At 39.2% G+C, this 27120-nt stretch overlaps 1 protein-coding gene and 1 pseudogene across 1 annotated transcript; one reads left to right on the plus strand and one right to left on the minus strand.

Annotated features, from left to right (window-relative positions):
- The first annotated feature begins 1000 nt into the window (after positions 1 to 1000).
- On the plus strand, positions 1001 to 21604 carry LOC121777019 (annotated as a pseudogene).
- A 1935-nt stretch (positions 21605 to 23539) lies between these two features.
- LOC121777310 (metal transporter Nramp3-like) lies at positions 23540 to 26464 on the minus strand. Its single transcript, XM_042174520.1, has 4 exons — positions 25815 to 26464; positions 25350 to 25486; positions 24606 to 25258; positions 23540 to 24181 (listed from the first exon to the last, which is right to left on the minus strand). The coding sequence occupies exons 1-4, from the start codon at positions 26330 to 26332 to the stop codon at positions 23972 to 23974; spliced, it is 1518 nt and encodes a 505-aa protein (XP_042030454.1). The 5' UTR covers positions 26333 to 26464; the 3' UTR covers positions 23540 to 23971.
- Between the last annotated feature and the right edge of the window lie 656 nt (positions 26465 to 27120).

The following is a 27120-nucleotide window of genomic DNA, read 5'->3' on the forward strand; positions in this document are numbered from 1 at the left end:
CTCCCATTCGTCCCACAATAGTTCTATTTTGCCATTTCCTTCTGTCTCATTACGATAAGAATCATATTTTGAATTATACTTTTACTATAAATGGTGAGTCCAGATTCTTTCAACTTATTTTATTCACTTTTGGTTATAAAACTAATTATATATAAGTGAGATCAATATTCCAATAACTATTCAACTTACTTTTCATTATATTTCTTAAAATCTGTGTCAAAATAAAATATGACTCCTATTGTGGGACCGAAAGAGTAGAAGTTTTGTACTTTTACATTTATGTATAAATTAAATTTTTTTAATGTAGAAATGAATTGATTATCTTATGTTGATTCACACAACCTTATCGTGAAACTCTCCATCTCTCTCCCAATATGCTTCCACCCATTGTCGTGCCATAGTCTCAACTTTTAATTACTTCTGCAAAAAACTAATGGAGCATCCACATCCGTGGTTTGTGATCAGGTTTCACGTACCTTCCATCTCATTATTCCCCTCATCTTCTCTGTCAGTTCATAAGTTTCACAACCATGCACTCCAAGCCAGATCCCATCCATACCATAAACAATAAATTGCATTATTCAGAACTATCTGTTTTAATTGTAAAAGTGAAAATATAGGACAATTATAACATGAAAAATTTATTGTTTATTCAAAAAATTAAAAATTACAAACCCTTAAAGCCAAAAATTATAAGTCCTAAAAATTAAAAAAATCGAAAAGGATAGGAAAGATGTAATATAAAAATGAAAATATTATGGAATGATATTTATAAAGTAAAATTCGATTTTTTTTATTTTTAAAATTAGACTTCTTGTCCGTTTTTTTTAAAATAAGACTTTCGGTCCGGCCCGTGCATCCACAACACCAAATTGGGCCGCAACTAGGCATGGCCTTCGACCCCGGCTAAGGCACCAAATTCAGCTCGGACCCAACCTAGTCCACCTTCTACACGCCGAGCGCCCACCCAGACCCCAGGTGCCGTCCGGCTACCTCCATGCCCCAAGGATGTGGATACTCTAATTCACTCAAAATTAAGAAAATATAAGAATAATTATTTTCTCTGAACTATAGCCAATAGAGTTAATCGCCTCTTTCCAAAAATTGCCCCCATCTTGCAAACCACTTCACTCACACCGCCGTCGATCCATTTTCTCCGGCGATTTCTCCTCCAATGGCGCCGGCGACCGCGGAGCGGATTCAGCTCGCGAAGCTCTGCAGCTCCAAGGATTGGTCAAAGGCTATCCGGATTCTCGATTCACTCCTTGCACAGTCATGCGCCATTCAGGATTTTTGGTAATTTGGATTCGTCTTAGCTTCTTTCACATTCGATTTGGATTGTATAGACTTATGAGTTCGTTGGTAACTTATCTGATCGTTCAATTTTTGGATTTTGTAACGTGTCGTGAAAGTTCAGCAATCGAGCTTTCTGCTATAGCCAATTGGAGTTGCACAAGAACGTTGTGAAGGACTGCAATAAGGCGCTGCAGCTTGATCCTAAGCTTCTCCAAGCGTATATTCTTAAAGGTTGTTGTTTCTGTTTACTTGATTGAAGGCTGTGTGTCACAACTAGATTGGGAACGTATAATGTTATATTTCTTCTGGAGATTGTTAAGTATCTGAAGCGAAATATTCTTCAAATCATACAAATTGAAGAATGAAGTCAACAGCCATATCAGGAATTTGTTGCAGCTATTTCAGTAAAATGAATTGTTCTGCTAATTTACGAGAGTATATAAAATTGGTTAGGACTTAGGAGAAAGTGACTTGGAAAAGTTTTAGGGTCATTTAAATGAGCTGAACTGTAAGACTATTTCCCTTCTCACCTTTTGTAATAAATTTGTATCATGCCTGGAATTTTTTTATCTCAGTTCATACTTATGTTTCATTACCTGCTCCTGGGGCCACAGATTTGCTTTTAATATATTCGTCGGGATAACAAGACGCCACCAATTACTGGCATGTTGTTACTCTCTTCAGATGTAGAACTTTCTAATCACTTATTTTGGTATTTAACATGTGCCTTCTGTTCTGACGTGGATTGCTAGGAGTTTTCCCTCCCAAAACATCCTTGATTGTGATACGCGCTGGAGAGTGTACCAGCGTGGAAGTAGGAATGTAGTTTGGCCCAACCAATCGGTTGAGTAAAAGAAGAAGTCAAGCTACAATATCTCGGCGGTTGTTAGCTGATATTTCCTGATTTTCTGTTACATCTTTTTAGCAATTTCTGTTATTGTAAAGCCTATATATATTGAGGAACCGAGAGAAGAGAAATCATCTTGGGAATCAGTATTTTGGGCGCGTAGTCGCAGGCCTCCTTGGTGAGGATTGTTCTCTCAATTTATTTCCATTCCAGTATTCAATCAATAAAGCCGAGTTCTCTCTTTTCCCACTCATTGGTTCTATCTGTGTTTTTCCTTTCTAGTGTGTTCATTTAATTCGATGGCCTTAACTCTATCAAATTGGTGCGGTGACGATGGTTGGTACTCGTAACACGGACTCCAGGTTGGAAGGATTAGAGAAGGCGACCGCAGAATTGGAGAAAGGTGTTGATTCGCTGCAAGCGACAGTGGGCGTGTTGGACGCCCGATCCCAAAAAACGGACGACCGGATAGCTGAGGTGGCTTCTCAACTCGAGCTGCTCATCTCAGAAATGCGGAAATCCAGTGGCAAAACGGGGCCAAATGATGAGGAATCTGCGGACAACGTGGATTCTAATTCCACGGACAAGACCGCTGCGTCACTTACTATGCCCCCCTTCGACGGTTCCGAGGCTGTCGGATGGCTAGCCAGGGCCGAGCAATACTTCTTGGTTTCTAATACTCCAGCGGCCAATCGGGTCAAGGTGGCGATGGTCGCGTTGGCTGGACGAGCCCTGCCTTGGTATCAACTCTTGATCAAACGAAGCCCGACTCTCTCTTGGGATCATTTTGTTCAAGAGCTAATGAAACGCTTCGGTAACAACGGCGCTCTGGATGAATATGAGGCGTTCGCTGCTGTCCGCCATACCGGGTCCCTTGCTGACTATGTAGCGGTTTTTGACTCGCGCCTCGCTTTGGTACCAGATTTGGCCTACCACCAATATTTGGGTTTCTTCTTGGCTGGCCTTCGCCCTGAAGTTCGGTTGCAGATGAAGGCAGCCAAAATCACTAACTATTCAGATGCGGTCCAGTTTGCCCTCGACATTGACCAGACCCCTGGGTCCTCCGCCGGACTCCGGCCCCTCACTCAGCTCCAACCAGGCCGTCAGTTCGGCCCCTGCTCTTGGTCGGCCGGTCTCCAAAGGGTACTCCCAATCCTTTTCCTCTCAATCGGGCGGGGGACCCAACCGGAACCCATCACGCCGGTTTCGAAACATGACAACGGAGGAATACCAGAAGCATCTCGCAGCAGGCACGTGTTTTCGGTGTGGCCTAAAGTTCGGTCCTACACATCGTTGTCCCCCCAAAACTCTCAACGTGTTGGTGTTTGACGAGGAGGAGGTCGACCCATCCGAAGGGTTGGACGAGGAGGATGTTTCGGGGGAGTTGCAGTTATCTGAAATGTCCTCAAACGGGTTGGATTCATCCCAAACCATGAAGCTATGCGGAAATATTGGTAGCTATAAGGCGCTGATTATGTTAGATAGTGGGGCTAGCCACTGTTTTATTTCTGAACAACTCACCACTTCATTGGCCTTGCGGGTGACCCCAACAATTCCTTACTCCGTCACATTAGGAGATGGATCTAAGGTTCGGGCGACCGGAATATGCCGCGATGTCGTTCTAACATTGGAATCTGTGGTGTTCACTATTTCTTGCTACGTGTTTCCCCTGCGAAACATCGAGATCATCCTAGGTGTTTCATGGTTGGCTTCTCTGGGGGATGTCACAGCAAACTGGAATGATCTTTCTATGAAGTTCTCAGTACAGGGTCGACTAGTGGTGCTTCGGGGTGACCCCTCCCTGACTCGGCGGGCGTGCTCGGCCCGCGACATCCAGACATTAGACGTGGGCGATTCTTGCTGGGTTCTACGCTCAATGGTCAGCGCCGCTACGCCCGACCAGTTTGGGCTAAGCGAAGCCTTATCAGCGAAAGAACAAGAGCAGCTACGCTGGCTAACTGCTCGATTTCCGGCCGTCGTCAACGCTCTTGTGTCACTCCCTCCAGCTCGGAAGTCTGATCATCGCATCACCCTACAGCCGGGGTCTTCACCCGTGTCAGTCAGGCCCTACAGGTACAACCACCTTCAGAAAGATGAAATGGAGAAATTGGTAGCTGAAATGCTGGCGTCGGGCGTGATTCAGCCTAGGACAAGCCCTTACTCGAGCCCTGTTCTCCTCGTTCGAAAGAAAGATGGCTCGTGGAGATTCTGTGTGGACTATCGCGAATTAAATAAGCGGATTGTACCAGATAAGTACCCGATTCCAATTATCCAAGAATTGCTTGATGAGTTACACGGCGCGTGGTGGTTTAGTAAGCTCGATCTCCGTGCCGGTTATCATCAGATCCGCGTCGCCGCCTCGGATGTCCCCAAAACTGCGTTTCGTACACACTCGGGACACTATGAGTTCTTGGTAATGCCATTCGGCCTCACCAATGCTCCCGCCACCTTCCAAGGACTCATGAACGACATCTTCCGCCCCTTTTTGTGACGACACGTCCTGGTTTTCTTCGACGATATCTTAATATACAGCAACTCATGGGAGGCACACCTTCGACATCTTGAACAGGTTTTCCAGCTTCTCCCAACCCACTCGTTGGTGGTTAACCCAAAGAAGTGTATATTAGGCCGACCGGAGGTGGAGTACCTCGGCCATATTGTCTCCTTCGCTGGGGTTAGAATGGACCCCTCAAAAGTCTCCGCTGTTATGCGTTGGCCGACCCCCTCCACTCAAGGGAATTCGCGGATTCCTAGGTCTCACCGGGTACTACCGCCGATTTATCAAAGATTATGGAAAAATTGCAGCCCCTCTCACCGCCTTATTGAAGAAAGCAGAACCGGCCACACCTCGACGCACTTGGAGTTGGCCAGCCGAGGCAGACAAAGCATTTCACGCCTTGAAACGCGCTCTCACGACAGCCCCCCTTCTCCGCACTCCAGATTTCTCTAAGGAATTTGTCATCGAGTGCGATGCTTCCGGTCGTGGCCTCGGCGCTGTCCTAATGCAAGACCGCCAACCTGTCGCATATTTCAGCAAGACGTTGTCCTCTCGTTGGCTCGCAAAATCAGCCTACGAAAAGGAACTTAATGGCATTAGTACTCGCCATCCAGCATTGGCGCCCCTATCTCTTAGGCCGACATTTCGTCGTCCACACAGATCAACGAAGCCTGCGACAATTATTGGCGCACCCCCTCTCTACTCCAGCACAACAGAACTGGGCAGCCAAATTATTGTGTACAAGGAAGGACGGCTCAACCGGGCTGCCGATGCCCTCTCACTCCGGGACACTGAGCAGCTGGAGCTGGCTGCTCTCTCACGACCAGGTTGGGCTGACTGGTCTACCGCGCAATCCACATTGACAGCAGACGATCCGCTCCAGAGAATCAGGTCGGAGTTGGAGGCCGGCAGGCTTGCTGCACCACATTATGAGCTGGTTCACGGCATCCTTTTCTACAAGGGCCGCTTCGTTGTTCCGTCCAACTCTTCTTGGATCCCAAAGCTGCTGGCAGAGTTCCACGTCACCCCAAGTGGGGGCCACGCAGGAGCCTACCGGACATATAGACGCCTTGCTTCGAACGTCTACTTGCCCGGCATGGTCAAGCACGTGACAAATTTCGTTGTAGCTTGCGCAACCTGTCAACGGAGCAAATCCGAGACCCAGGCCCCGGCGGGCTTCTTGACACCCTTGCCCTTTCCGGAGCGCATATGGGAGGATGTGAGTATGGATTTCTTATCGGGCCTGCCGAAGGCTGGAGGCGTGGATTGTGTGTTCGTGGTAGTCGACCGTCTATCTAAGTATGCCCACTTTATGGGTCTTTGCCACCCATTCTCCGCCAAGCAAGTGGCTGAGGTGTTCACTAAGGAGGTGGTTCGGCTACATGGGATTCCCCGGTCCATCGTCTCTGACCGTGATCCTATTTTTCTCAGTTCGTTTGGCGCGAATTGTTTCGGGCGACGGGCACTAAACTCAAGATGAGCTCGGCTTACCACCTGGAGACAGATGGGCAAACGGAGGTGCTGAATCGCACCCTTCAAACCTACTTGCGGTGCTTCTCTTCTGACCAGCCAAGACGATGGAATAAGTGGTTGGCATGGGCTGAATACTGTTACAACACCAGCTCCCATTCCGCCTCCGGCATGTCCCCTTTCGAGGTAGTGTATGGTCGCCCTCCTCCCACAATCCATGACTTTCTACCAGGAGAAGTCCGCTCCCAAGCAGTACTGGACGGCCTTTGCTCCAGGGACGAAATGTTGGTCTTATTGAAGTCTCACTTGGAACGCGCCCAGCAGCGGATGGTCGCCTCCGCCAACAAGCAACGAAGGGATGTGGAGTTCGCTGTGGGCGACATGGTTTTCCTTAAGTTTCCGCCGCACAGACAAGCCACTATTTTCTCGGCGCCAAATAGGAAGCTGGCCCCTCGATTCTTCGGGCCTTTTCGGGTGGGAGCGCGAATCGGCAGGACTGCCTATCGTTTGGAGCTTCCGGTGGGCTCTCGTATACACCCGGTTTTTCACGTTTCCTTGCTGAAACGAGCGATAGGTTCGGAGGTGCCCGACCACAATTTACCTGATTCGCTGTGGGAGGCAGACCCTCCGGTGCTCCCAGATCAGGTGCTGGATCGACGCTCGGTGTCTCGGGATGGGGAGCCACATGATCAGGTCCTGGTTCAGTGGCTGGGTCAGGAGGTTGACGACGCCACTTGGGTTGATGTGGCGGATATGCAGGGTCAATTTCCTCATTTCCGCCTTGAGGACAAGGCTTCTTCGACGGCCGGGGCAGTTGATACGCGCTGGAGAGTGTACCAGCGTGGAAGTAGGAATGTAGTTTGGCCCAACCAATCGGTTGAGTAAAAGAAGAAGTCAAGCTACAATATCTCGGCGGTTGTTAGCTGATATTTCCTGATTTTCTGTTACATCTTTTTAGCAATTTCTGTTATTGTAAAGCCTATATATATTGAGGAACCGAGAGAAGAGAAATCATCTTGGGAATCAGTATTTTGGGCTCGTAGTCGCAGGCCTCCTTGGTGAGGATTGTTCTCTCAATTTATTTCCATTCCAGTATTCAATCAATAAAGCCGAGTTCTCTCTTTTCCCACTCATTGGTTCTATCTGTGTTTTTCCTTTCTAGTGTGTTCATTTAATTCGGTGGCCTTAACTCTATCAGATTGCTAGACGTATAAGTTCCGTTCTGTGTGGTTTGATGCAGCAATAATATCTGAAAGTGATCTTAGATGGATTTACATTGTAAAGTGCAGTTACTATAAAGATATCAATTCACTTGATGATCTTGTATTTTTCCAATGGAAACATGTGCTTATTGCTAGTCATTTCTATAAAAACTGGATAATTCAGTGTTTATTTTTATTTTTTCAATTACAAAAAATAAACTAGTGTTCCGTCATTCAATCATATGTTCATTTTATGAGCTTTCTCAATGTGTGAAGGATATGAAGTTATACACTAATATTTATAGGACTTTTTAAGACCCACTTCTCATAGGAATCCTATTATCACATATATCTACCATCCATTGCTAAGTACATCTCTTGCTGTGAACCTGAGAAATGGGCACATATAACGAGTTCTTGCGCATGTTGAAATCGTGTGATATGGTTTTGTGAATGCTTCTTGGAATTATTCCCAAATGTTATTTAAGTTCTAATTGATTTTAATTCTGCTGAAACTAGTCTGATTTAATATTATCACAGGCCATGCGTTTTCTGCTATGGGAAGGAAAGAGGAAGCTCTTTTAGTTTGGGAACAAGGATACGAGTGTGCTGTTTGTCAGTCTGCTGACTTAAAACAACTTATGGAGCTGGAAGAGCTCATGAGAATTGCTAAGGAAAATGGTTCCATTCAGAACAGTGATATGGGGTCATCTGGGTCATCTTTTTCGGCATCTGAATCTGTTGTTTCCACAAAATTAAGTGATGCATCAAACAACCATGGGAAATCCAATGGAAGAATAATGACACCTAACAGCTCAACTCAACAAGTAGAATTTCACAAAAACGGATCAAGTCCTAATATCAAAGGAGAGAGTTCCTTTGGCAGTCTATCAAGCACTAAACTTGAAAATCGTCCAATGAAACCAACGGCAAGGACAAGAAATCAGTTGTGAAGTCTGCACTGAACAATTCAGCAGAAACCAACAGTGACTTGTTTGATTTTTCTGATATATGCAGTGAGCCATTAAGCTTATCTGAAATACACAATGAATTAATGGATGATGCCAATAGGAGCAAAAAGTTGTGTTGACAGGATATCAAAGAATAAGTCAATTAATGTTGATTTCAGATTATCAAGGGGAATTGCACAGGTAAATTTAATTTCATCTTCTGCCCTGAGATAATGATAATAATGTGAAACACACTGCTGGCAAAGGCATCCTGGAATGGCTACAAGCCTTCCTTATTCATCGGTTGGTGCCTTGAATATATAAGTGTGCCTTTTAATAATTTGAGTTTTTTATGCCGCTTCTTTAAATCTCATCAGTGTCTAGTTCTGGTTTATAGTTTGTCATTCTATATCTTTAATTTTGCTTTTGGCTCATTTATTACTCTCTCACAGCCTAAATGCATATATGTACACACACATAAGTAGCGTCCATGCATGTGTGTAACTATGGGGTTTTGATCAATGGAAGACTACTGAAAACTTCATGTTTTTACCACAAAATACAATAGACAATAGTTGCATCTTTAGGGTCATATCTACAGTATCTCAAGAACTAATTCTTCCTTGGCTTGATCTACTTTCTAAATCAAATTATATTGTTTCCTTTACTATTAATACTTCATATTTATCTATAAAGTTGATAACTTTTGAGCACATCATCACGATGACACTTCTGATCAGGGTGAGTGTCCAGATTAAGATGTGGAGAAGGTGGAAAAACTATCTCTCATAAGGCATACTGCCCTGCATTGCAGATTCTTTCTAACCCCATCTGTAAAATCCTCATGTTAACGAAATTTATTAGAAATTTAAGGATATCCTGACAATATCAGGGTGCAGAGTCGATCTCTTTTATTTTTTGATGCTTAGAATAGAACTTGGGTGCATTTTCCCCACAAGTCACAGATGCTGCTCTGATAATGATTACACCAGAGTTCATATTTAGTGAAGAACTGAAGATGATGCTCTCCTCTTTTGCATGTTAATGAAGGAAAGTATGCTCATGCTATATCCATCTTTGACAAGGTTGATATCTGCTCTTCTTTAACCTGTCATTGTAAACTTAGTTTTACTCCACACCATTTGGTTCAAGGGAAGAGAATAAATCATTTGTTCACTTATCAATGTCTTTTGTACGCATCAGATACTACAAGAAGAACCTGATTACCCCGAGGCCTTAACTGGAAGAGGGACAGCATATGCATTTCAACGAGAACTGCATGCTGCTATTGCTGATTTTACAAAGGTAACACATGAATGGGGTTGAGTCCTTTATGCGAGGTGTATTTATGGGCGATTGAAATCTCACGGCTATATATGATAGGCGATAGAATCAAATCCCTTAGCTGGCGAGGCCTGGAAACGCAGGGGACAAGCTCGAGCAGCCTTGGGAGAATCTGCTAAGGTGCTCATTTCACATCTTGGTTATGCTTTTGCTTATGTTTATCAGTTTATGTTGATTATTTTGAGTTTGATTTTGTATTTTTTTGAAAAAAATGCTGTACTTGTTGAAGTTACTCAGTTTGTGTTGGCTGGTTTTCTATGCATAAAGTTGAAAATCCTAGATCCCAATATTACCTTCAAAACAACTCATAAACCTATTGGCAGATACTGATAAACTTTAAAGGAATATTTTGATTTCAGATTAATGGGTGCATACTCCAAAAATTGGGTAACTTAGTATTGCCGTTTCTTCCCCCTTGAGCAAAGCTTTTTTATTTATTTATTTTTATTTTTTATTTATTTATTTATTTTTTAATGTGCATTTATCTGATGTTTGTATACTGATATGTGTCTGCATCGGTAGATGGCTATGCACTCTTTGGTCTGATTTTCTTATATTTTCAGGCAATTGCAGACTTGACTAAAGCGTTGGATTTTGAATCCAATTCTCCAGACATATTGCATGAAAGGGGTACTTGCATTATTGTATAAAATTTTGTTTTTTTACTCTTCAGCTTAATGTTTTGAGGCACATGCTTAGGGTTTCCAATTATATTCTTATGGCTACTTTCCAGGCTAACTTTGCATGTTAGTTAACAGCCAAAGATACCCATCTTTCCTGACAAGTTTTTCCCTGTTCACTTCAAAACCATTTGGATAGTTTCTGTAGCTATACCTATGAAAAAAAATATTTAGTATCACTCTTACAACCTGGTAAAAGCTACATAATTCAAAGATCACTGCAAAAGACATTCTGATTATGGATAATAGAACTTATGCAAGCTCTCAAGAAGAATTTAGAGGTGGATTTTCAGATATTATCTGCAGCACCAACCTTACAATTTGTAGATATGGTGATATTAGTATAATGTATGCAGGCATTGTGAATTTTAAATTTAAGGATTACAAAGCTGCTGTTGAAGACTTATCAACATGTGTAGAAGCTGATGGTCAGAACAAATCGGCTTTGACATATTTGGTGAGCACACAAGATTTAACTGTGTTTGGATAATGTCGTCATTTAACTTATATCCAAAAAATTATGTTGAGTTAAATTGTTGGTGTGACAGGGTTTGGCTGTATCTTCACTGGGTGAATATAAAAGGGCCGAAGAGGCACATACTAAAGCAATCCAAATAGATCAAAATTTCCTTGAGGCTTGGACTCATCTAACTCAGGTAATCCATTAAAACATAGTTCGATAGAAATGTCTTTTTTCTTTCTGTGCGTCGACACGTGTCTGCATGTGTGTGTGTGTATATAATCTTGTCCCACTGGAAGAGTGCCAAAAAGAAGAAAATTTGTCAAGGTTTCTTGTCTTTTAGGTTGTGACCCAATGAGTAGACTGCATTTTGTATTGTATTTCTTATCATTTTGGTGTCTAGATGCTGGACCTTAATGATGCATGGATCATGGTGCTGTCATTATGCAACCTGGGACTCTATTGTTATAGTTTTTGAACTGTAAGGTAATCTTAGAACTAAACAAAGAAGAATTTGTTGCTTAAAGAAATAGAAATATAGGATTGCAAGTTGCAACTAAAGGACTATTAAGTAGTTGCTTGGTGAATGTTTCCCTATGTTACTTTTATAGGATACTATAACTCTCTCTTTGTAAGTGCATTCTCTGCAACTATCTTGACTCACAACATTTATAGCCTAATGTAATATGCTGTAAATTATTTTAAAAGTTTACACTGTATCTATCTGTTTCGTATAAAACATGTCATGGTCCGATTTTGCTAAGGATAGCTATGCTAGAAATAGAAGGATTTAAGAAGTTATATACAACTTTTCGGTTGAAATGAAGAATGTGTATTTCCTCAAAAGGTGACATTGTTTATAACTAAAATCCGTCAGTATTTAGAGGCTTGCAGCAGAAAACAAGGCGAGATATATGTATGAAGACATGTGTCTCATAGAGTTTCTCTATCAAGATTTAAGACCGCTAAAAAGCTCCACTAGACTCTTCATCATTAACCATCACTCTTGAACCTATATATATATATATATATATATATATATATATATATATATATGAACTATGAAGGGATGAACACAAAGTACGAGTGAAAACATGTCTAAACTCTAACTATCTTAACCTTTAATAGTAACACTATGGCTTTTCATTTAGAAAGGCACATGTTTATTAAATTCTTTTGTGAAACTAACGTTCAACCGATCAGTTTGAGACTTTGAGTTCTTTTGTAACCTACCGTATCTGAAGCCGGGTGCTAGGAAGGAAGCCTCTTTCACGAGCACAATGACTGGCCAACTCACTCACTAAATCATACTCCCTCCATCCCATTAAATATGCAACATTTGAGAATCGGCACATGATTTTATGTAGTGTTGTTTTGTGTGTTAATGAAGAGAGAGTAAAGTAAGAGAGATGAAAAAGTAGAGATAGAGTTGTTTCCATTTTAAGAAACGTTTCATTTTTAATGGGACAATCCAAAAAGGAAAACGTTTCATATTTAATGGGACAGAGGGAGTATTCACTAAGTGTACACTTAATCTAGACAGAATAGGTACCCGCTCAGGATCCGGATTTTGTTATGCATAATTGGCAAAACCAATGCCGACAGACATCATACATAAATCTCAAAAGTTTAGGTAAGGCAATAACGTGAAAGGATTTTCAGTTCAAGGCGTTTGAAAAGAAATCTGTTAAAATGTAATGACCAACTTGTTTATTACGTATGAAAACCCACTTGAATGAAAAGTCCTCACTTACGGGTGCACAGAATCTTTTCCATTGCTCGCCTTTCCAGCTCGAGTCTTATCATGAAACTAAAAGATGGAAATATCTTATTGAAGGCTTAAAAGTATTTGCAATTTTAATCTTAATGGAATTTGCATTTTCTAGCTTCAGATTTTCACTGGTAACTCTACCTCTTTATGTTAACAATTTAGAAGACTGATCACTGAAAAGTGGTCCATAGGTTAATTTTCCTACTAATTGATTTTAAAACTCAAAAAGTTTTTTTTCACTGTCCGTAGCAATCAGTTTCAAACAAACTGCAGTTTTTTCTCAGGAATTAGGAGGTGTGGCTTCTACCGTTAGAAAGCTACAGTAGTCTAGTTTAAGCCCTTCCAAATGGTGACCAAATCCGTTTACCGAAGTAGGAGATATTCCAGTTAAATTGAAGGGTGGTCAAACAGCTAATCTGAATTTTTAGTTTAAGTGACAATTTTACTCGACCACAATTTAGGATATGACTGCTTGACTTCTCCAACTTGTGTCCTATTTATGATCTTCCTAAAAGATCATTGTACCTTTCTTCCTGACTGTTATTGATACGATACCAAGTTTTTAAGCTTATAAAAAAGCAGGATTTATGTTTATCAATTCCTAATGTAGACTATGTCATGGTACCCAGACACCCACTTGTTTAGAGTTGTTCACTCTCCTAAGATATTGAATTAAAGTTTTGTGCTCATTATCGGTAAACTCTGGGTGCTAATGTTATTGTTAAAGTTACCAATGGTTGTCAATTATTGCTTTTCAAATTAGTGTAGTTGGTCAAGATTTTTTTATTTATTCATGTGTTAATTTCGTATATTAGGAAAAGGCAAGGTGCAGCACAAAAGGTTTTTTGTCTTTTTTTTCCTTGTTTATAATGCACCTATAATGTGGTTTGTAGATGAACCTACTGTGTACTTGGATAGCATAGATCGGCTATCAGTGATTGATTTTATTTTGATTGGTTGGTCCTGAGAATATCTGATTCTCTGTGAAGTTACGTAAGCCTCTGTACTGGATTATTTACATGTTGTCAATGATACATTGTTAATCTACAAGAATTATGGATAATGTTTGGTCTTTTGACAGTTCTATCAAGACATGGCAAATTCAGAAAAGGCTCTACGATGCATTCATGAGATTCTTAAAATTGATGAAAGGTTCGAATAAGCTACACTTCTGTCTGATACGATCAATTAATATTATGTCACATGTGGACAATTGGTTACTTACAACAAGTGATTAATCTTAGTAATTATTCTTTTAAATGCTCGTTAAATTTACTTTGTGTCCAGATTTTATTTGTTTACCCAGTAGCATATAGCTCATATTTTTCCTTGAACGCAACTTGGGAAGGTATGGAGGAGTTGTTTGGCCTACACGAGTCTATATTGTTTCATGCTGGCTGTCTGAGGTCTGGGGACACAATCTTTAAATTAATATTTTGCACAAATTTAATTTTGATTTAAATTTTCATTTCTCTTGTATATGCATGTATTTAAATTTTCATTTCTCTTGTATATGCATGTGTTCATGTCTGCCAATGACTTTCATTGAATCTATCTTTATTCTACCTTTCCTACTGAAAATAAAATTGTCACTTGATCATGCATTCTTTTGTTTCTTCATGTAACCTTTACTTGGAAGAAACCCAAGTTTATGGGTTTGTGTGTAAATTCCCCTTCAATTTTCTTATCCAGAGTCCAGACATGAACCCCTTATATTGGTTTTTGTCATGCTAATTACTCACACATCAATCAGAGGTCACATGGATTGCCTAATGAATATCCAGTCTGGTCACTACATGTGTAATATAAGTGGTTACTACATATATAAAAAAGTATGTTGGCCATTATCTTTTTCCATGACTATGAAACTGGTATTAAGATATTTAATTGTATGAGAACTAACAGATTTTGTAAGTTTATCTTCAATATAGCCTTAAATATGTGGTCTAGAGTCTAGACTTATTTACATCCCTAATAGAGTTGGTTTACATTGTGGTTGTAAGGTGTTTGTGTACCTGCATATCATATTGAAGAGGTAGTTTAAATTTTTGATTTCAACTGCTGCTCAGGTTCGCCAAAGCATACCACCTGTACGGGCTTCTTCTCCATGGAATGGGAGAACACAGGTAACATTCTAAAGTTAATATGGTTGCATCTGATACTTGGCAGATATGCTAGCTATTGTTATGCATTACTAGTACTACAAAGTAAGGTTTGAATTATAAGATATAAAATTTGATAGTATTATTCTGTGTTGTGGTTTATTTTATGTTATAGTTATATGTTTGAGCTCGGAGCTATTCCCAATTTGGTCAGCATATGCTCAGAGATTTCTACTGGAAAATTTCTTTTGATTTAAATGCATAAACCTCCAGATAAAGCATTCTTCCACAACTTTAGCTTTTAGCATTGTAACTGCTTTATATTATGTGTGATTTCTCGTGAGCTGTATGTTTTTTTATGTTATTTTTACTTTCTGCATTGAAAATTGTGTTACGTTACTCTTCCTATGTGTGTGTGTACAGTACACTCCTTATTTTTATTTTCATCATCATTGTATAGTTATTTGGATTATTTATTTTGAAAATTCAGAGTCTATCTCCTACTGGCATGCTTTGTCTTATTATACTTGGCATGAAAACCATTGGGTTTGACGTGTTTGTTTCATAGTTCATACTACCTCCGTGTTTTAAAAATAGAATTTATTTTTATTTTGGTCGGTTATAGAAACTTTTTATACTTTCTACTTTAGGAAATCTTTTTCTCTCTAATGAGGTGGGACTCATTATCCACTAACAATACTTCAATCACTTTTTCTTTCTATCTCTCTCTTACCAAACCAATTAATCGTTAGAACACGTGCCGTTTCAAAAGTTTCTATTTTTCAAAGATGGAGGTAGTATTTTAAACTAGATTACTTGAGTTTCAGATGAAATTTGTTCCACTGTTTTAATTGATGATTGTAGGAATGCCATCAAGGAATTATCAACGGGATTGAGTATTGATAGCTCGAATATCGAATGTTTGTATCTAAGAGCTTCTTGCTATCATGCTATTGGAGAATTTAAAGAAGCAGTATGACTTTTCCCCTCTATTCTTCCTCCATATTCCTTATTATTCCCTCTATGATAGTGTTATTCATGGAGTGGATCTTATGATGCAGGTTAAAGATTATGATGCCGCCCTAGATCTTGAATTAGATTCAATGGAAAAATTTATACTCCAGTGCTTAGCCTTCTATCAGGTTATTTATTGTTCAGTACGACTTATATCCAGTGATTGTCTGATGAATTTCACTTTTCACCTGTCTATTACAGCATTAGTGTTGAATTATAATTGTATTCATTTTACAAATAAGTTCAAAGTAAATACAAATTTTATTATCTATGTGCTTGCTGCAGTGTTTGGCTTCACCCAGCAAGTCTCTGCTATTTTTAGAGTTGGCTATTCTTTCTGAGTAAACTGAAAGCTCCTAATAATATATTATGTGATCCATGGTTTATTTGACGTATTATCATACATCTATCTGTTTTCATTCTCCATAGAGACATCATTTTATCCATGATCAATGTTAATCTATTAGATTATCCCAAAACCATGCTTTAGTGTGAGGAGTGACTGTTCATCATTCTTATTGTTGTGTCTGTAATCTGTTGTTGCAGAAAGAAATTGCACTGTACACAGCTTCAAAGTTTAATACTGAGTTTTCGTGGTTTGACCTTGATGGTGACATAGATCCCCTATTTAAGGTAATATTCAATTCTCATGTTATCCTACCTAGGCCTTGGCTATTGCGCCAATCATTTGATTGTTCTGTTATCGTATTATGAAGGCATAGGTTAGAAAGTGTATCTGGATTCTTATTATATTTCTGTGTGAGCATGCTATTCAATCAAGCTGAATTATTCTTTGCAACTTATTGACTTTCTTACTCTGATTTTTTTTAAAAATTCTTATTATGCCTTCTACAGTGCTTCTGTTTCTTTGCCATAAGAAACTTGTACAGACTTCAGAAGTTTTAAGGATACAATTAATTCATTTATTTATACATATTGTATGGACATGCCCCTAGATGCATTTATCACTTTGGAAGGCAGGTCAGGGTCACGAATATGTGCTTTTTGTAAGGTTTTCTGCTGATTAATAGTCCAACGTGGCCCATTTTAGTTGCCAATTAGAATATTTATTTTGGAGCATATAATCAGTGTATCGCAGTTGTGTGCACGGTTGATTCTGATACTTAGTTGATAAATTCCTTTCTTTCTGATATTTGAGCTTTAAAAGTTTATGAATACACTTTTGCAACATCTTTTCGCAGGAGTATTGGTGTAATAGACTGCATCCAAAGAATGTATGTGAAAAGGTCTATAGGCAACCTCCTCTACGAGATTCTATGAGATAGGGAAAACTGAAAAAGCAAGAATTTACACTCACAAAACATAAGGCAGCCCTTTTACAGGCTGCAGATTCTATTGGCAAGAAGATTCAATACCATTGCCCAGGATTCATGCCCAATAAACGTCAGGTAATTTTTTATTAAGATAAGTAGTAGGTAATAGGTATGAAGTAGTTGATGCTGAGATACAAATATTAGCACTGTGGAGAATGCGGCCTTTTCCATTTCTGAAGCATCTTCTTCTGCTCCCTTTCTCCAGTGCGCTTTTTAATTCTACTTTGACAACTCATTTTTCTTGACTAGTGATTTATGGCCCAGTGATGCTTTTTTGCAAAATTTGTTCTAGACTCCTAGGTGTTTTTATGATGTTATACTTGAGGTTCTTCCAAAGTGAATAATGACAGAAAACAAGTAGAAGAAAGAAAAAATAAGTAAAATAGAAACTTGACATTTTTCATTTGTTGAAATTTCTTCTTTAAGTTACAACTTTTCACCAAATGATAGTAGTTATTTTTTCATGTAGCAAATCCTTCTTAAAGGGCTTGCTCTACCTAATGAGATGCCAGAGGTTGAATTTTAGTTTGGGTTTGGACTTTGGTGAACTTTATACGACTGGGACCTGTCTTACCCAGTCTGAAGAAATGGTATTCTTTTGAAACAGATCCTGCATTCAGATATGTCCATTGTATTTATTTTGGGTGTCTTCTGGAAGTAAACCTATATTCAGCTATTGTGTTAGAGATACTTGTAGCTAACATATTAAAAGCTTATTATTAGCATGCTAATATTATGTCTAGCTGTATCTTTATTTCCTGACTAGTATTTTATTTCAAGACATCATTCTCTTATATTTTTAGCCCTTTAATTAGTAGTTGATTGTTGGACGTCACGTGTGACAACAATTATTTGAAGCATAGGACTTTGACTTCCAAATTTAGTTTTCCTAATTGTTTTAAATTTTGAAATGAGTTAGTTCGGAGAACAATTTGAGGCCAAAACCTTAAATATTTTAGTAAGAGATATCTGAAAATATTCAATTTAGCTATTTCTATCTTGAGTGGTAAATGTCAATTCTCATGCTGATATAGCCAACAAGCAGATAACCGTGAGTTAGCATTGGCAAATGTGGATTGTGTTATCCAGCACGCATTGAGTTAGTTCAAAACTTTTCTCCTCAAATGATTCTGGTTCTTTGCTTTTCTTGCCCTCTTACTTTTTGTTACTCTACTGTTGGGTTTTGCACCAGCTGATAATCTTTATCTGAACATGAATCAGTACCGAATGGCGGGACTTGCTGCTTTAGAGATTGCACAGAAAGTTGTCAGAGTTTGGCGCTCTATACAAACTGATTGGAAGCATTCAAATAAAGGCTCTCTTAAACATGGAAAGAAAGTGAGGAGAAAAGAAGAACTTATCCATACTAGTCATAACAGAGGTGGTGCCGGTTGCAGCACTAGCAGTTTTTTTGAATCATCAACTACCAGTAATGTAGCAGAAGATAGACCATTCTGGCATCCTTCATTGCCATGGCATGGTGTATATTCAATGGCTGTCAAATGGAGACAAATATCTGAACCTTGTGATCCAGTTGTTTGGATTAACAAACTGAGGTATTCCGTTTTCCGTTTCAGTTCATCTACTTGAGATTTACGAGAGAAAAGAGTTGGCATTACGGCCATCTGCACCATGCGGAATGTATTATTTTAATTTTGAATAGATAGGAAAACACTATTTATTTAATCTATCTGGTATTTAAAGGTGCTGTCAATTGTTAGATACTATTAGGAGTATCTGAGGAAGAAAAGAGTTGTCCACTTATGTGTATATATATTTTCATGTGCATTTATGCTTAATTTCTTGTGTGGATTTTTTGGTTATATAGTGAGGAATTTAATTCTGGATTTAGATCCGAAACTCCTCTTGTTCTTGGGCAAGCAAAGGTGGTACGCTATATCCCAAAATTTGACAGGTAATTTTTAATCCCAAACTCCACTTAGATCCAATAGAGAGGAAATCATTCATTGCTTGTTGGTCTGCAGAGCATTCAGTGTTGCCAAAACATTAATGAAGGAGAATAAGTATGCCCGTGACAAGAAGAACAACCTCATCTATCTCAATGAAGATGGAAAATTGCAAGAAGTAATATAGTTGAACAAATCAAACGTTAAATCTTCTGCATCTTCATTTTTTTTGTCTCCTTTCATGGACTCTACTGTTTTTTGCAAGATTAGTTACTTTGGTTTGCCTTTCTAGACTTCCTAACAATAGAACTATTGTTTGTCAGTTCATTATTGGGTCCACGATAAGTGTTGTGGTGTTTTTGCCATTTTCGTCCATCCCCAGTAAGTGGGGTATTTCTTATTTGGCACATGATCCCACCCATTCCCTTATATATTTGAACCTCATTCACACTCAAGATTTACAAAAACTCAATACTTGATTACCTAACACAATACCCTTTGTGATACTCTTTATCCACTGAAAACATATCCACTCAGTTTATTAAAACCCATGCCCTCCACTCTACAGCACACTTCTAGTGATTGATGGAGTATGGGTGGGATATAATTGATGCACAATTTCTGGATGATGTTACCAGTCCTGTTTCTACTTAGGTGGAAATGGCAAGAGAAAAACCTCTTGTTTTAGAGTGGATTAGTGTTTTTTCCTTTTTATAAAACTTTACTGGACTAAGGTTGATGAGTTGACTATGCTGTAGATACCCCCTGTAAGGATACTAATACATATCTACACTCTATAATCTTGCATCTTGCTGCAATCACCTTACTGTCTCGGGTTCTCCACCAAACTAAACCTAAAGGACATGAACAGTATCAATGCTACAAGATTACATAATGACAAACTTGAGCTAACTTATGTTTAATCACAATCAATGCTCAGTTTGGTTCTTTTTTCAGCTCATGGATATTTCTTTTATTGTGCTTTGTTGGTTTCCTATGTATTATGCTCTGAACTGTGTTGTTTCTTGACATTGCAGATATTGAATGCAGAATCATGCTCGGACCTTTATAAAGCTGTGGGCCAGGATTTCTGGTTGGCTACTTGGTGCCACAGTATGGCAGTTGAGGGGTACTCGTTGTTGAACATTTTTTTTGCGCACAATTCTTTTTGTCTGTTTGGTAATAAATGTAGAAGTTTTTTTAACACAAACTCCTTTGATCATTTTTCTCGTTTCAGAAAACAGCTTGAAGGAACTAGGATCTCTTTAACACAAACGTATGCTATCTCCTTCTGGTCCACTTCATATTGATAACTTATCAATTTGCATGGTTACTATTTTAAACTGATCTTCATCTGTTTATAATTTTTGTTGTTTGTTTGCTCCTATCAGGGATCCAATTGGGTATGATTTTGCTGTCAAAACTCCTTGTACACCTTCAAGGTGGGATGACTTCGAAATGGAAATGGTTTCGGCATGGGAGGTATCTCTTCCATACCACCTTCTAATTCTTCTGTGCCTCTAAATATCTCCTGTCTCTGTTGAGCTTAGACGATAAAATTATAATTGTTCCGAAAGGATATTCTCATCCTGTTCTTGTAATATACTCCATCCGTCCCCATGTAGTTGAGACGTTTCTTTTGGGCACTGAGATTATGGAAAAAGTGTTTAGTTAGTTAAGTGGAGTGAGAATAAAGTATGAGAAAATAAAATAAATAAATAAATGAAGAGAGAATACAATAAATAGTTGAAGAGAGAAGTAAAAAAGGAGAGAAAATAATGTAACAGAGCTTAAGTATTTGTTGTTTTTTTTGCAATAAAAGGAATACGACTCAACTATTGTGGGACAACCCAAGAAGGAATACGACTTAACTATAGTGGGATGGAGGAAGTATGAAACTGATCAAAAAAATGGAATAGATGTATCATCTTTTCTTTTAGCCTAGATTGTCAAAAGCAACTGGATTTTGCAGGCACTCTGTTATGCTTATTGTGGTGAAAATTATGGGTCAACCGATTTTGATGTGCTCGAGAATGTGAGGGTGGCAATTTTAAGGATGACTTATTACTGGTGAGAATATGTTTAAAGTGCCATAACATGCGCACATTGCACTTAGTGGCGTTTCACTTGTATGATTTGTGCCCAACTGCTACTTGCAGGTATAACTTTATACCGTTATCAAGAGGGACTGCTGTAATATAATTGGTTGTGTTGCTTGGGCTGTTTTTGGCCGCCAACATGGAATTCACTGGTACCATTCCAGAGGGCGTTCAGTTGGACTGGGATGCAATTCTAGAACGCGACCCTAACTCGTTTATATCTTCTGTGAAAAGCTGGCTGCATCCTTCCCTCAAGATCAGCACGTCGTGGAAAGGGTACCCTGATGTAGCCTCAACTCTTGAAACAACATGACTAGTTGTTGCGGCATTGAGCACCTACTCCGATTGAGGTGAGAGTTTATAGGTTTACGAAAGGAGCATGATGGACCAGTTTATGTGGCGTTTGTATTTTATGAAGTGTTTTTGTTAGGTGTCTTGTTGTGCAATCTGATTATTAATCTAGATTAATTAACCTCGTGTGATGTTTGGTTTGCCAGTGTTATTTAACTCTAGAGGTTGTTAGAGAAACTCTGTTAACTGCCTCTGGTCAGTTTTAGTATCAGTAACAAAAGTGGCTTGTACTAATTGAACAATAAATTATCATTATATGATTTTTCTCTTAGTTTCGTTATATGTTCAAATATCTTGTATTTTCGTGTTGCGTGATTTCTCTGCAATGGTGAATATGTTCCGTTCCGAAATTTATTAGGGCTTGGATCCTCTGCTGTGCCAAAGAGCACAGCAGGATTTGCAGTACTTAAAACGCAGCTCTCAACTCTTACAACGGATGATAATTGTGGTTATTAATGTTTATGGAGGGTTTTGTGGATTGATTACATATACGAGGGTTGAGAAATATGCTGCCTATATATACGTATATTTTTGTCCAGGCTATGGTTGACTTGCATTTAATGATGAATATGGGTACGTATATGTATAATATATTTGCATTATTGTACTCAATTTGTTGCACTCTAAGTGGAGTAATTTTATTCTTGCTTGGAGTTTTATGTAGCGTTATTTTGTGAATTAAGTGGAGAGAATAAAGTAAGAGAAAAGGAAAAGGTTAGAGACAGTGATATCTCTATTTTTAGAAATATACCCTATCTGTCCCATTAAAAGTGAAACGTTTTCCTTTTTAGTTTGTCTCCTTAAAAATGAAACGTATCCTAAAATAGAAACAACTCTATCTTCACTTTTTCATCTCTCTTACTTTATTCTCTCTTCATTCACTCACAAAACAACACTAGATAAAATTTTGTGGCGATTCATAAATGTTGCATATTTAATGGGACGGAAGGAGTATCATTTATAGTGAGACATTCCAAAAAGGAAAATGGTTCACTTAGAGTAGGATAGAAGGAGTAGTTCTCATATAAAACCATGAAGAGAATGAGGACCATATATGATTTTGAGTGGTCTTATTTGATGGATTTGAATGAAAAGAGGATGTCAATTGGGTCAGCTGAGTAGGTTGCAGGTCAATTCTATTCGGGTTGTGGTTTAGTTGGTTGCGGGCTAATTGGGCTAGAATTTTTGTTTGGCTAGAATTTTTGTTAGGTTAGAAATTTTGGACTCTAAACATTAAGACTTTCGGGTTAGCCCAGTGGGCTAATCGGGTTACTAATGATAAAACTAATATGTGATCAATCAAAAACAAAACATGTAATTATGAGAAATTTCATGAAAGTGTCATGTTAAAAATGCATATAGTTTCAAATCCATAACTAAGACCAATTCTACACCATTAGATCTTATAGATCTTAAAATGAGTGGATGAGATTAAAACTTACTCATTTCAATAAATAGTAGATAAATATCAACAAAAAGGTAAAATAGGAAATCTGTTACTCCCTCCGTCCTGCTTTAGGAGTCCCGGTTGATCAATTTTGGGCGTCCCACTTTAGAAGTCTCGGTTGGGATAAACTAATAAAAAATGCATACAAAGTAAGTAAAAAAGTGTTAAAAGTGGAACGAACTAAAAAGACGTATATCTTAAGCGGGACGAGAGTATAAGAATTGACATTGACATCATTCTAGGTATGACAACTTGTGTTCGTGGATGGGTAGCGTTACCATGATTTTTGGGATAGTTTCGACAGGGTGTTGCCATAACTACACGCGCTCGTACTACATAAAACAATCCTGAACGTGGCTACGAGATACATCGTTGGAGGTAAAAAAATTTAGACCAGTGATATGCTTAGTTGCTTTCTACCTAAAAATGGCGTCTACACGGAGATCAAGCTCCATTTGTGTTGAGTAGAGCTCACTTGATTTGTTATGTTTTTTTGACAAAACTTATAAAATTTAACATAGACCAATATTGTTTTTTAAAACAACATTTCCTCATGGCCATCTTGGATGCATATGCCCGACAATCCAAGTATGAAATTATTAAGGTATGATCTTTGAATTTGAGGAATGCATAGAGCTGATTGTAGTAGTAAATAAGAAATCAATTATATTTCTTTGAAATAGTTTGTTTGGAAGTTTCCCAAAATGCTTGTCATAGATTCTTCTCAGTTCTCTCCATCAGAACAGCAGGGTTGAAGAGATGCTAAAATTGAAGCTAGATTTTTCCTTCTTTCAAAAGTATAACCCTTGCTTGTTTTTGCTTATTCAATTGATACACTGCAAAATGATACTAACAATTGACACCTGCAACAGTATGTGAAAGTGGACTAACAACACTTTTGAAAGATTATGGCTGAAGTTGAATAATTATACCAGTGCAAAAGAAGTTGATATACCAGCAATCAATACTAACTGGGATTTTGACATCGCATCGAAGAACAGAAGAGATGATATCAACTAGTGTAAAGAAGCTAATTCAATACCTCTTCTCTACCAGTTGCTTTCTTTTCACAGAGAGTGGCAGGACTTCTGATGAAAGGCTTTTGCTCTGGCACTGTGGATATTGTTGTTTTGCAGGCACATGCTGCTCGATTAATCATTCTGCTGTAACATATGATATGAATGGCTGATAGATGCTTGATTACGAACCCAAAATTGTCTTGGCTCTTGCACACCAACTGGAAAACCTTACGCTCCTTGTCACAAGGTACACGATGAAGCCAACATACGCAGCCGAGAAGGTCGTAACTAAACTCATGAAGAATACACCACTCAATTCAGAAGAGAAAAAGTCCACCAGAAGATACCCATTTATCAAGATTACCAGAGCTGCGACCATCCACGATACAGTCTGCATAGCAGAAGCGCATTAAGTTTTGAGGTTTTCGCAATGATAGACTGTTGTTCAAGTAAAGAGTGAAGTCAAGTGAAAACTTAAGCTCAGTTGAATAACAAGAGAGGCATATGCAATTTTTTATATAGGCAAATGAATACAAATTTTAAACGCCGTGTCATGGTGGAGTTGAACCTGAGACCTTTGGCCTATGGCATTACCACACTACCAGTAGGCCAAATCAAACACACACCATATATTAATAGTGTATCAATCCTTTGTTCTTTATTAAATGGGAAATAGCTATTTTGTAAATGAACAGAATAGCAAGGTTAAGCTTGTGTCAATTGGCATCAGACGAGGGGGAAAGGATCGCATCAATAAGAAACTCATGAATTGATCGAAACAAAGTGGATGCACTCTAGTCTGGGGAGAGGAATACCTGAAGAAGAGTCCCGATTTTGAAATACCCCATGACTTCCTCCTTAGACACTAGGCAAAGGAGAGGAATAAGAGCAAAAGGTATCTGAACTGACTGCAGCACATTAAGCCATTCATTTAGAATGTCCAACGAGGCATCGGACGTGTCAAATACAAGCGCCACAATCAAAGTAGGGATGATGGCACAGCTTCGTGTTATCAGTGCCCTCATCCACTTCTTCAACCGCAAATTCAGAAATCCCCCCATAATAAACTGCCCAGCATATGTACCGGTTATGGTGCTGCTCTGCCCGGCAGCAAGCAACCCAATAGCCCAAATGTACAAAATGGGGACCAACCCTCCACCATACCTCTCTTCAAGATACTGCCCTGCATTCACAAGTCCGATAGTATTTGCTTGTTCTGTGCCATAAAATACCTTGGCAAAAACTGTTGTAACAAATAAATTTATCATGAATGAGATTGCCAAGGCAATGCCAGATTCAATCGAGTAGTACTTGAGAGCTTCACGCACTCTGCCTATCTTGCGATTGTCTACTTCTCTAGACTGCACAAGGGCAGAGTGCAAGAAAACATTGTGAGGCATTATTACGCAGCCCACCACTCCTACCGCCTGCTTTATGGTACTCGAACTCAGCTTTGGAACCAAGATACCTAAAATGAGAGACCACACTTATTAGTTATTACTCAAAAATAAAACAACTCAATAGAAAAGAACTCCACTTTGGCAAGAACATCTTCTCACCAATCATAAGCTCACGACCATCAGGTTTCGTCTCGCCAAACATCCAAGCAAAGGAGATTGCCATTGTCGCTATAAGCACAGCGAAAAGCGCTTCCAGTTTTCTCACACCATAATTCTCCAGAAACAGGAAGATGAAGCTGCATCAAGAAAGCCAAATCAAAAAGTGAATACAAAATCATAACTTGTTCCCAAACATCATAAATAATGCAGCACAAAACACAAAGCAGCTAACTCAACCACTACAAGTCAAAAGGAAAGCGAAATAATATTCACAAACATATGAATAACAATAAACTCAATTCAACTTCTCACAAGTTTTATTTTATAAAGTCCACGAAAGATATAAACTTGATAACATATTAAACTCAATTTTAAAATACAACAGTTAAACTCCACTCAATTTCACCACTAACTTCCAATTGATACATAAAATGAATGAAGTGAGAAGAGAGAAAAAAGCGGTACCAATCAAGAGCGGTTATAATGACACCCGCCCAAAGCGGAAGAACGCCCTGGCTGAGAATCTTAATGGCAATGGCGCTGCCAATAACCTCCTGGATGTCAGCGCCAATGAGGGCGAGCTCGGCCATGATCCAGAGCAGCAGCCTCGCCCAATTAGGATACTCCTCGCGGCAGAGCTCGGCCAGGTGTCTTCCGGTGACGACGCCGAGGCGTGCCGCGAGGAGCTGGACCAGAAGGCCCATGGCGGTGGCCCAGAGGAGCAGCCAGAGGAGGGAGTAGCCGGCGATGGCGCCGGACTGGAGATCGCCCTCGAGGTTGCCTGGATCGAGGAAGGCTATACTCATGAGGAAGCCGGGGCCGGTGAAGAGCCAGAGCTTCCGCCAGGAGAATGGCGGGGGTGAGGTGGAGTAATCGTCGCCGTCGTCGTAGCTGGTGACGTGGACTTTCTCGGTGGCGTCGTAGGCTCGCTCCTCTTGGCTGTCTAGGGGTTCGAGAAGGGGCTGGTGTTGGTGAGCAGACATTTGGGGATTTTGTTTGGGAGGGATTTCTATTGAATTCAATTCAGTTAAAGGAAGGAGTGATGAACTGTGGAATTGATAATGGGATTGTAGAGGATGATGTGTGAGAGAGAGAGAGAGAGAGAGAGATGGGGAAAATCGTTGGTGGATGCTTTGCTTTTATTGTGACAAATTGGAATATTTTATTAGTAATTGTATTTGGTCATGAAATACGTAATTGTTAATTAATGTATAACTAATTTGTATAGTAGAAATTAAGTTCATTCACATTTCTGGTTGATGGTTAATTAAAGTATAACTATTCACATGACAATTCGAACCATCAATCTAGCTAGTAGTCGTGGGAGAAATATTTTGTCACCTAAATTATGTTTTATTGTCTATTTATAATTTATATTTCTTAATCAATCATTCCTTCAATTATTTATGAATTTCACGCCATTTTTATCAAAGCATCCACAATGGGACGGGCAATCGACGATCGCCCACCCCATGCCATCGTCTCCCAATTCAGTGGCAGACGCAGAAATATTTATCGATAGGGGCTGAAATTTCTAAATTTTGTTTTAAAGTATATATTTGTGTAATATAGATAATTTGTAGGGGCTTTTACACTATAATTTACACTAAATTTGAATAAATTTTAAAAACAATTAATAGAAAAAAAGTAAAAAAAAAAATTCATTGAGGGCTTAAGCCCCTCCCCCGCTATACTTGGGTCCGCCAATGTCTGCCATTGCTGGTGGGCGAACAATGCATCAGACGATCGCCAAGCCCCATGTGTAGTTCGC

Source organism: Salvia splendens, chromosome 18 (genome assembly GCF_004379255.2).
Source record: "Salvia splendens isolate huo1 chromosome 18, SspV2, whole genome shotgun sequence".
NCBI classification, from domain to species: Eukaryota; Viridiplantae; Streptophyta; class Magnoliopsida; order Lamiales; family Lamiaceae; genus Salvia; species Salvia splendens.